The sequence below is a fragment of the Rousettus aegyptiacus genome, unplaced genomic scaffold (genome assembly GCF_014176215.1).
Source record: "Rousettus aegyptiacus isolate mRouAeg1 unplaced genomic scaffold, mRouAeg1.p scaffold_m13_p_13, whole genome shotgun sequence".
Classification (NCBI taxonomy): domain Eukaryota; kingdom Metazoa; phylum Chordata; class Mammalia; order Chiroptera; family Pteropodidae; genus Rousettus; species Rousettus aegyptiacus.
Window position 1 is genome coordinate 59,953,134 of NW_023416288.1, and position 12,097 is coordinate 59,965,230.

Below are 12,097 nucleotides of genomic sequence, written 5' to 3' on the forward strand. Positions count from 1 at the left end.
GGAAGGTTATAAGCACGGAACAGAAGAAAGCAGCACAATTATGTAATGATAACAAGCACAGTTTATAAAAACAACAGTCATTAACCTTTATGCATGAGTCAAATTAGCAGTTCAATATATGAATTAAAAATGATTAGAAATTCAAAGACTCTTTGATTTAAAAAAAAAAGACTATAAAGGACTTTGTGTAATCATTCTTCACTTAAAAATATTTACTCTGGGTTTGATAGGGGAATCTGCTAAGTTTAACATTAAAGTGCCTACCACAGAAAGAGATGGCGTGAGTTAGGGGGTGTGTATCTCTGAGAGGCATAATGCAGGTGGAGAATGAGAGGCTGCAGTTTGATTCAAGCTTGAAAGTCCTTCGGAATAGAAAAGAAGTATTGATTCTTTTCCTTTGTAAGCCTTAGAGTAGAGAATGGTGATGTCTTCCCTCTCTCTCTGGCCAAAAGTTTCTTAAGACTTACAGTTTACAAGGACATAATTCCAAAATATGTGTCCTTAATGAAAAAGAAACATAAGTGCAAAATACCATAAAATGCCTGAAATTTGTTTTATATACATAAGGACGCTAAGAGGCTGTCATTTCTTCAGAGCTCAGAGTCTTCTTTATGAGAGCTGACCTATGTCTCAATGTTGTTTCGGTTTCCTGTCTTCAGGAGGAAGCCATCTCACATTGATTGTCATCTGTCTCCAGCTCAAGCTGCCCATTTAGGATGGGGCCAGTGCTTGCCCGAGGAGTTGGGTAGCTTGCCCAGATGTAATGATGAAAGTGATTTGCCTCATGGACACATGCATTTGACCCCTAGTTCCTTTTCCCTCCAGCTGACCCTGTGTTTGTCCTCCTCCAACATCTCAGCTGCAGCACCCATCCAGTGAGTGTTAGCAGGAGGGAAGGGCGTAGATACTCTCTACCAAGCCCTTTAGTAGCCACAGCTCATGTATGGGCATTTCCTTCCGCTACCTCTATAGAACAGTTTTATTTTCAAGCCCTGCCGATATGGAACAATTTAATGGTGCGTGTTTCTGTCTCCTCAGCGCCACCATTGTTCAGTCATAGTTTGAATATTATGATAATTCATGTACATCTTAAGATAAAAAGTTGATTATTTTGGGTTAAGATGCCTCTGAACATTCAGTTCAAGCCAGGTAAAGAAGCGGCCAAAGGTTGTTCAGTAGACGGAAGATAGGAGGCTTCCGGCTGTTTATAACTTCTTCCTAGGGCATTTAACTAAATTCCTGAGGGAAAAGGGGGGAGCATGGGCCATGGATATGGTGACATTAACTTCTGAACTAAAATCAGAATTCTTTTCAAATGGAAATGTATTTTTCAGTGCACTAGGAGAGTGTATTTGATAAGAAAAGGGTCCCAGAAAATCCATAACAGGTAAAAACTTGTTCCCAAATGAGAACTGAAATATAGGGACTTTAGGTACCAATGCAGTGTATTAATGGGAAGTGATCATCTAGGAGCGGCAGTGGGATGGGAGGGGGGTGGGCAGGGGCGGGGCGAGAACTGCCTAGGATTATGGCCATGGGTAATCCCCAGTAATAGTCATAGGCTTCCAGCTTTGGGCTGAGTTTTTTTTTTTTTTTTTCCCCCCGCCAGCATCATTTTGGAGCTCTGCAGGAAAATCTTCAGATCATGACTAAATTTTGGTGTGAAGGAAAACAAAACCACTTTTTAAAATGTTCTTGTAGAAAGGAAACCTTGATTGTTAAATTCTGAATGCCATTTTAAATGATATTTATGTAGAAGCCTAGATGACCAAAATTAATGTCTTCTTGGTTATATTCAGAACCAGGTCATAATGCCAGTTAAATAATACTGATTTACTCTATGGTTTGCTAGACTGTAGTTATTCAGCTTCCCAAGACAGTGTTATTTATTGCTAAGTTACGATTATATAAAGATTACCTGTGTTCCATAGTATTAAACTATGCTCACACTCTGTATTCATTCTTTCAAAAATATTTATTGAATGCCTGCCAAGAGCCAGGCACTATTTAGTGTCTGGGCTACAGTGATGCACAAGACAAAATTCTTACCCCCTCATTCCCCTTGGCTCACATTCTGTTCCCCCACACCCCCTGTCTCTCTGTGGGGTGTGTGTGTGTGTGTAAGAGAGAGAGTGTGTTTGTGTGTGCATCTTCTGTAAGATTGTAGCTTCCAAAGACAAGCAGCCTGGCTACACCTCTCACTGGGTTTGTGACCTTGGGCAAATTACTTATAACTTCTGTACACTTTGCTTTTTTATAACTTCTTTCTGCCTCAGCTTCCTCATCTGAAATACAATAATCAATATGAGGATTAAATGAGTTATACCTGTTGAGTGCTTAGAACTGTACCTGGCACAAAGTAAGCATTAATAAATACTTTATCTGTTATACATATAGATATTACATATATATACATGTAGCTGTTACATATAGATACATAGAGATATATATGAATACAATGTAGCTATATTAATGTACACCTTTATGTATTTATTTTGGAATCTCAATATACTTGCTTTCCTTCCAGGATTTGAAATAATTTGATCTGAGAAGTATTAAGCTTGCTATGTACTTTTATTTTTGTGGGGTCTTATTAATAGAAAGCTGTATATTTGTTCTGTCATTATTTTTAATAGTCTTATAATTACTTCGTTGAATTACCAGCTCAGCTTTTCTGTTTAAAAAATGAATTGTAAACAGTATTTCGAATGCTAGTTCAGCATGTTCTGACAAAGTATGATGCATTAAAATAAAATTCTTTATTAGCATTAAAAATGACCTCTGAGGTTATAGTCGCTCATTTTTCTCTTCCAGTGTTTGAAACAGTCTTTCTGAATCAAGTACATTGCAGTACTTTGCAGATGTTGTCTATGTATAATGGTCATAGAAAAATTTTAGATAAATCATTTTGTCAAGTCATTTTATCTCTAACAATCTCAGTTTCCCATTTATTCTTATCCATTATCTGAGGTTCTTATCAACTTTCCCTCTGTAATATAATGGCCTTATATATTAAATTATAAAGTAATTTTCTAAGCTAGAATTGTATAGAATTACTTATGTGTCAGCCTACATGAAGATAAATCTGAGTATTTGTGAATGGCCAAATAGCAGTACAAAAGTTCAGAGAAACATTTAGGACCGTTGAAAGTTAAACCACTTTGGGAAAAGGCCGGTAATAATTTCGACTCTGTCAAACTCTGGGTGTAATGAGAACAAATAAAAAATGAGCTTCTTTTAAAATAATTATGAATTATAGGGGACTTTCGAACTGTCCTTATATAACCACAAAGGTGAGTAATGTAAGGGAAACTAATCCCTGTCGGGGGCGTACTCTTTAGGAGGTTTAAGAAGCATGCCTTTGGGATCAGAGCAGGTCATTTCATGTCTCCTGTGTCCTTTCTCACAGCTCAGTTTTTCTCATGTAAAAAAAAGGGAGATAGTAATGCCTCCTCCATGGAAGATAACGAAGTCGAATATATAAAAATGCCCAGCTAGCGTTATCTTTAAAACGCCTTTCCCACTTTCTTAAACTCTTTCGTTTCTTTGGAATAAAATAATATTGGCTAGTTTTTATGTAGAAACCGAAAGATATAGAATTAGATTTTATATACCAGGTACCTATGAGAGCTAAACCTATATAGTGTAGTTTATCATTATTTTTTTCCCCCATTTAAAAGAACATGTTTTAATAATATTCATTATTGGAGATGTGCCTGGTTAGAAATCGATTTTGCTGGTGCTATCTTAAATCTCTCACCTGGTGGAGAATATTCTAAGAAAAAGAGCGAAGTTGCTCGGGCTTGCGGCGTACGGGCAGCGCTGACTGGTGTTTGTTTCATTAAGCTTAGGCAAGCTATCCAATTACTTAATGCAAATAAGAAAAGTTTACACTAAATTCCTGCCTCTTTGCTTAAAACTCTAGAGAATTTAAATGAGGAGAGATATGTATTTAAAAGAAGGAAGTTTAAATGAAACTTAAATCACGGGCTTAATGTCGAATACTATTAGGCCGACAGATCTGAAATAAGAAGTGGGAAATGCCAGTGAATAAAAGGGAGTGTATTCTCCAAGATACTTGGCATGTTTACTTTTATTTTGAGATAATTCTGAAATCTTCGGAAACCCAAGCTAATAATGAAACTTATTCTATCTCTCAGCTCCTTTTCACCTGACAGGGACCTTTTAAAAGGGAAGCGCTGCCCTCTCCCCCCGTCGGCGGGCGCTTCACTCTTCGTTGGCTTGTGCGGTGTTTACAGAACGACCTGGCTTCTGATTCGGAGCCTCCGGCACTGGTTGGGCAGCTTTCCGTGAGGCCCAGCAAGCAGGGTCCTCTCATTCGGCTCAGAGTGAGAGAAAAATTGGTTGATCATGCAGACATCTACCTTCCTTCCCTACATGGCCACTGAATAGAATAGTTTGATGGGTTGTAAAACCAAGGGCACCTGGGAGGAAGTTTGGAAAAGAAATTAGGAGCTTCTGAGAATATACACAGATGTTCTTTGCAAAGTAGTCGTAGCTAGTTGTTAAATGACCTAAATGACTCAGTGAAAGAGGAAACTTATTAGAAGAAAATGTTGCTGTAAATGAATTTTGTGAAGGGGAGATTTGGGGAAATGAGAAATAATATAATATAGAAATTTCCAATCTGTTGCTTTTACTTCTAAAGTAAAAAAGGAACCCTCAATTAGTTATACCATTTATGTGGAACGGCCCTCCAAAATAATTTGGAAGAAAACAAAGCTGTGTTCTAAAATTGTCTAAAATAGCAAAGGCAGGGTTAAGCTTCAGCAGATCCTTTCAAACCTCGCATTAATTTGTATTGATAATCGTGTGTTGTGTGGTGTGTGTGTGTGTGTGTGTGTGTGTGTGCGTGCGCGTGCGTGTTTTAAGAGCCCGCCCTCAGTGACTCTAGATCTGCCAACCTTTGGCATCTGAAACAGCAGTCACAGAACTCTAGAAAATCCTTCCTCAGTGTTTCTGGACCCCGCTGGGGTCTCGGCTGAGACACTTTCTCCTTCCCCACCTTGATCAGTTAATGTGTTAGATGTTCATTTCAGGTATCATCGCCCACCCATGTAGTTTCATAGCCTTGCTTTTCACAAATAATGCGTTTATCAGAGTTTGAGCTTCATGAGGGTCGGGACTGCGTCTCTTTTGCTTGTCATTTTGTTCTCAGTAATCAGAATACTGTCCTGTCACCCAGTAATTATATTGAATGAATTTGTGAGTCTGTTTATTCTTACTTAGCATATGGTTTTTATCAAGCAGTAGGAAACTCAAAGACGAGACTACAAATTGAATGCCCATTGAATGAAAAATATAAAATTTGGAGAAAATACTTCTTTGTTTCATTTATTCCCCTCCACCACCTTTCTTGAGAGTTTTTAGGGCATGAGGAATAATATATTTAATGAATGATGTTTGCAAAACTTTTAACTGCAACGGACCTTGACATACATAGTTCGACTGTCAAATTTTAAAGCTGGGATAACTGAGGTTTATTAGATGTGCAGCTAAGTTGCTGGTAGGTGATGAGAATTTGTTCTAGGTCCTACTGCCAGGCTCCTAAATATGCAGGTCTGTTTGTAAGGATAAATGAAAATAACCGTAAAAATTTATTAAGAAGGGAAGATAATTTTCCTTTTCGTCAGTTTCCACCACTGCCAATCTCTCTGCAGCCAAGAACTAAGCACAGTTAGGCGGTGATATTCCAGAGGCTCTCATATTGTGGACTATAGAACAGCTTTCTATAATGCAAGTATTATAACATCCTTCTGTTTTAAGCGATTTAGTGAAGCCTGGGATCCGATTATACTTGCGACACTTACAGATCGGCCCTTGGTAGGATTCGACTTGTCTTCTGTTTGTTTCTTAAATCCCCTTGTCTTCTGTTTTCTGCAGCTAGTTTTTCATTTTTGCCTGCGGTTGGAAATATGCCATTCATTCCCTTATGCATGCATACATGCAACAAGTATTCGTTGAGCACTTATGTTGTGGAAGCACCGTTAAAAGCATTGGGGATGATGCAGTGAACTAAAAACAGGTTCTCACAGAGTGTATAGGCAGGTGGGGAAGAAGTAAAGGAGCCTGTGCGAAGATAGGGCTGCTGGGTCATTGTCAAGTTTTGATTTTGGAAGCCCTTGTAGCTAATAAAAATAAAGCAGAACTTATGGGTGAAAATGGGAGAGAAGGGGAAGGCAGAGAAGACAAAGCTGTATGTGGTCACCGCGTGTTTGGTGAATCTGCAGATTTTCTCTTTGTCAGGACATCACTGCCTTTTCTGGATTCCCGACCCCACAGTGGGAACTATTATTACTGCTGCTGTTTACCTAACATATGGAGTGCTTATTCTTATAGGCATTGTGCTCAGCGCTTTGTATATACAGAACTGTATAAGGTATTATTACATCAGTCCATTTTTCTCAGGAGAAGCACAGAATTCGGGTGGGTTACCAAGAGTTACTTCTCAGCCAGTAAGTGGTAGAGTCTTGATTTGGACCCAGGAGTCAAACTCCAGAGTCAGTGCATCTATACCAAGTATTGTAAGCTGAAGAACCTTTCTTTTTTATTATAGCACCGAAAGCTTTTGTGCTCACATTTTTGCTTCTTTTTCATTAACCTACCAAAACTTTATGATATTTCTTAAATATTGAGCCACTTTTAACTCCATTTGTAATTAAAATTTATGCCACGTGCAAATAAACTCAGAAAAAAAAGTGATTATTAAAGTAAACAATACTTTAAAATTTGGTACACCAAAGTAGATATGAGAAAATCTCATCATATAGAATTAATTTTATGCTCACAAACAAATAATTTTTATAGTAGTTTTACATGTGTATGTAAAGTGCCTTATGAGCATAGTGCAGTGCTGGGCATTTAGGAGATGACCCATAAATGATAATAGTTTTTAGTATTTTCGTTTCCACCTCACATGTAAAATAGATAATACCTTTTCCTTGCAGGTGATATGCTTGTAAAAATGCTTTCACTACACCGTTTGCTAATCTGATTCAGTAACCTCAGCAATTATCAGTACAATATTCTTATGTGGACCACTTCATTTTTGAATGTTACTCTCCTTTTATGTATCTCCAGGATTTATTTATTTGGATAAAAATATATTTTGGTAATTGAAGGCCATGTTTCTCAAGACCTTCCTATGCATCAGGGCTTCCGAAAAGACAGCTCGCTGCCCACTCCTTCCCCCAGAGTTTCTGATTCAGCAGGTGCAGGTAGGGTCTGAGAATCTGCATTTCTAACAGTTTCCCAGGTGATGCTGCAGCTAGTTGTGAACCGCAGTTTTCGAACTACCTCTCTAGGGAAGTGACATGCCGTTCTCTTATAATCATACATTTCCAGTGAGTTAGTGTTTTAAATTATGATGTGGTCGTATTTATTGTGAAATGTATTGGGATGTAAGATAGAGAAATTTGGTTTGTGTAAGTGTAATTGCGCTTATTGCCTATGGAATTTCCTAGTGGCTGCTTTTGCATTAAAGGATTTCAAAGTGCAGATTTTAATTTGTTTCTATTATTCATCTTTTTTCAAGACACAAAAACATACAGGTTTAATCTTTAGGGGGAAAGTGTTATAACTGGAATAGATTTTACAAAGTGGTTTTATCTGTTATAATTGATTTCTGAGACTTAACAGGGCATCAGGATGATGTGGCAGTTCAAAAATAGTAACAGAAAGTTTTATTTTCTTTTGCTCTTTTCAAGTATCTTTTTAAAACTAAAATTTGATAGACTGATATTGAGTTCAATTTGGTGCTCATCATTCCCACTTATAAGGCAGATTTCACTCAGAATTTCACTTATACCAACATAATAATTTTACCTTTTCAAAGCATCACTTTTACCTTTGGGAATTTGATGGTAGAGAGGGGTTATTCTCTCCAAGAAGAAAAGGCAATCAGAAAATCTTTGTCCAGGAGATTAGACTGAAATGTACTCTCGTTCAGCGATCACTGAATACCCTTATGTGCCAGGCACGGTGGTGAAGATCAGCGCCAAAATAATTTATCTTTTTCATGCACAAGGAGGGGTTTTAGCGGATTGCAGTTTAATATGATATAATTGTGTGATGGGGTTACCGATAAACCTGAGGCAATCTGATGCTTCATTAGTAGAATTAGCATTGTGTGCAGGTCTCGGGAGGTGGAGTTTCGCTGTTCTCTTTTACTAGAGTATGTCTGCCGTGTTCCATTTAGTTTGGAGCCAAGGGACAAACCCAAGTTGTTCCAGAGGTGAGGAGCCCTGCTGTTGAAAAGTCTGGCCGACTTTGCATATGAAGACTATTGGAAAATGGGAGTAATTCGCTGGGAGGGAAGACATCTAAACAGTGTTTTTAGTTTTCTGCAGGAATATAAGATCTATGAGGACAGGAACACGGCCTTCTTGTTCAGCACCGTGTCATCAGGTGCCTCCCATAGTGCTGGCTGCGTGTTCAGTAAACATTTGATTTGAGCCAGTTTTGAGGGGAAGAGACGGTTACTTTCAAGTATTTGTCTCGTAGATGGCTTGTTAATTAGATTTATTATTTGCATCTCCAGAGAGCAGACGGAGGCACAAGGGATGAAATTTGTAGGTGGGCAGACTTCAGTTGTATGTAAGAAAACCTTTGTAAAACTAGTCTAGCAGTCAAATTAGTAAACTTCATGTGTCTGAAATGTTATTTTAAATGCTCGGGTAAAGGCCGTATGGGGATTTGCTAGGAAATATACCAGCTCTTGATAAACTATAGGCTAAGATGAGTTCAGCTCTTTTTTTTTTTTTATGTATTTCATTAAAAAATAATGTCAACTAATAAGATCTTTTTTTTTTTTTTAATAAGTTAGACTTTTTTTTTTGTCTTTTCAGACTAAAGCAGAGCAAAGAACTGGACCGAGAGAGGGCTTTCGCCAATGAGCAGTTAACTAGAGCTATTCTTCGGGAGAGGATATCAAGCGAGGAGGAACGCGCAAAGGCAAAGCACCTGGTGAGCGTTAAGGACGTGGTAGAAATGTCTTGTCTGCAAGGAAATCTCTGACGTTTGGGGAGAGCTGAGTACTCCTTGCCAGCTTTTAAGGTTGATGAATTCATGTTTTCTTTGCTCAATTCTTTTGAATTTGCCTTTTACAATTAGTTGACAGTTTGCTGCGAAGAACCATGGAAGACGTTTTAAGGCAGGTAACTTCAGATATAGAGGTCAACACAGAGACACAGGTATATGCTTCTCACCTGAAAGGGATAATGTATGTGTGCAAAATGTGTATATGTGTATGTGTGTGCGTGTGTGTGTGTGTCCCTTTTGATTTCGTTGTGTTTGAAACCTCTGGGGTGAGCAGCCTAGCTCGTTTCTGTCCTGCTGGCTACTACCAGATGTTAGCCTGTGAAGACTCCAGCCAAGGTAAGGTTCGATCATTCATTTTCTGGGCTTTAGAAAGGGCAAACATAGAGCAAGGGCTTTGGAGAAACATCTTTTTTAAAGAAAAGAGATATATATTTATTTTTAATTTTAAAGAAAAGATTGCATGAACATGTTTAGAAAGAACTATTAATAGAAATAAGATTCGAAATGCACCCATAAATCTGTCATTCTCACACAACCACAGTTATACTGTGTTTCCCTCTAGACAATTTTTACTCCTAGGTCTGTTACATATTTAAGAATTTGGATACTGCTGTATATAATGTTTAGCATCAGGAGCATTTTCTCATGTCCCTGAATGTTCTTCTGAAGTACAGTTTTTAATGGCTGAATAACATCTGTCTTCTGTGTGCAACGTAATTGATTAAATGATTTCCCATTGTTAGATAAAAGTAGAACTGCTCTGATGAAGCCGGAGGTCCTGCCTGCTCAGCTCCCATTCCAGCCTTCCTAGAAACCCACGCGTAGCTTCTCAGAACCTTCAGTGCTTGTTGCGGTGTAGCTGGGAGGTCACTGGGGAGGTAGCATGTGGTTCTATGATGGAGGACTGTGAATGCAAGACTGAGGGGCTGGGCGTCCTTGGTTCAGCAGGCAATTGGGAATTGTTAAAAATTTTAAGAAAAGGATCAGATTCTACCCTCTTCTGTTCTTTCTCTCGGTCCTTTCTTTGAGAGGCTGCTAACCTATGACTAGATACCAGTAGAGAAAATTAAAGGAAGTTAATGTGTAGTGAACCCATTTCTTCCGTGACTCATCCAAGATCCAGGCCGAATGGGTAAACAGAGAAGCCGGAGTAGAAGTGATGTATTAAGAAAGAAATATCAAAGGACTGGCTGGTAGCCATCATGAAGGACACACATGTTGAGTGGAACGGAGGCCAAGAGATGCTGAAGGAAAGTCATTTGTCCCCAGTAGGGGGTAATTTCAGGATTAAAGACCTTAAGTGTTGAGTAATCCAACCATTGATGGTATCTGCTGTACTCCTAAACTTGAGGGTCTCTTTTATTTTATTTATTTTTTTTTTGAGGAAAAAAGGCTGAATGGCATTCCATTGTCTGTATATGCCACATTTTTGTTTATGCCTTCATCTACAGTTGGCTTGCTTCCACCATTTGGCTAGGGTGAATAATGGCCAGTGTGTTGAAGAGTCATTTCCACTAACGTTAAAGCCCCCCAATTTGAAGGCCAGGAACGGAGCGGAAAAGGTTAAGAGTGACTTTGTTTAACAAAGATAAGGGAGCAAGCTTTTTCGTTCCTAGTGGGCAGTGGAATCCATGGTTAGCATTTTCTTCTGTGCCCCAGCTTGTGTCTCTTATCTTTGAAGTACTCTTTCCTCACTTCCTTGTGCGTAAATGTGGACATATTGTCTTGTTCTTTTAGTTCAGGGAGGCGGGCAAGATTGGGACTCAAAAAAAAAAAAAACTCATGGAACACACATGCACGTGACAAAGCATAAAGAAGAGTTTTCACAAAAATGTCGATATAGGAATTTCTTCTCTAATGGTAACTAAAATATGTAATGTAGTTTGGTTGGAATAGCTATCTTTAGTTCATTTGTCTCTTTGTACCTAATAAATCTTGTGTATTGCCTGCGTGTGCGTGTATGTATATATGCGTGTGTATGTGTTTATAGCATGTTAAGCACAAGAAACTGGCATCGTTTGGTCTGTTTCGTTAGATCTCTTCTTCATTGATTCTGGGGTTGTAAGATATAGATGGCAGATCAACAGATTCTCAACTCTTGGATTTCTGCATCTATCGTATATCGATATTAGCCAGATAAAGCCCTCAGAGTACTTAGGGACTAAAACCGAGGTTTATACAGTGTGATTTCAGCTGATCCAGAGGGCCCCATCCTGGCCTCAATGTCCTTGGACACGTTGAGTGGTTGTACTTTATGGCTATATCCGCATGGCTGCCTACAATTACTTAGGTTCTTGATGACTCCCAACTTATTTACCCCCTCTATTGTTATTATTTATTATCATAGAAGAAATGCATATTCATTGGGTAGAGATCAGAAAATAAATACAAAAATATTAAGATCACTTAAATTTCACTATCCACAGATCATAACTGTTAACTTTCTGGCTTGTCGTTTTTATATTCCTTTTCGCATTCCACTAAGTCTATATAAAACATTTATATTAATACGGATATACGTATATCCCCAAACATAGTTAATAATATACAGAGTTTTGTATAACTCTTACAATATCCTTCTCCTTTAAAAAATTTAGACTATATGGTAAAGGTCTTTCCATACCAATAAATATATATATATTTGTATGGTCACTTTTAATGATTGAATGTATTTTATGGAATTTACTTATAATTATTAAAATAATACAGTGATATTATAGAAAAGTTAAAAAATATAAAAACCACCTCATACCCATAAGGATGGCTAATATCAAAAAGACAGACAATAAGAAAATGGGCAAAGACGTTGTGAGAATGTAAGATGTTACAGCAACCATGGAAAACAGTATGGCAGTTCCTCAGCAAACCAAAAATGGAATTACCATATGATTCATTAATCCCACTTCTGGGTCTTTACCCAAAATAATCGAAAGCAGGGTCTCGAAGAGATATTTGTGTCCTCACGTTCATAGCAGCATTATTCACCCTAACCAAACAGTAGAAACAGCCCAAGTGTACTATAGATGAATGCATAAAC

At 38.1% G+C, this 12,097-nt stretch overlaps 1 protein-coding gene across 2 annotated transcripts in view; it reads left to right on the forward strand.

Moving 5' to 3' along the window:
• Window positions 1–12,097, forward strand: part of CHCHD3 (coiled-coil-helix-coiled-coil-helix domain containing 3) — a 250,871-nt gene that overhangs the window by 83,214 nt on the left and 155,560 nt on the right. For both annotated transcript variants that reach the window (XM_036230910.1, XM_016148746.2), the window contains exon 4: window positions 8,868–8,985. In XM_036230910.1, coding sequence (XP_036086803.1) covers window positions 8,868–8,985 — 118 coding nt within the window. The remainder of the gene's footprint in view (window positions 1–8,867; window positions 8,986–12,097) is intronic.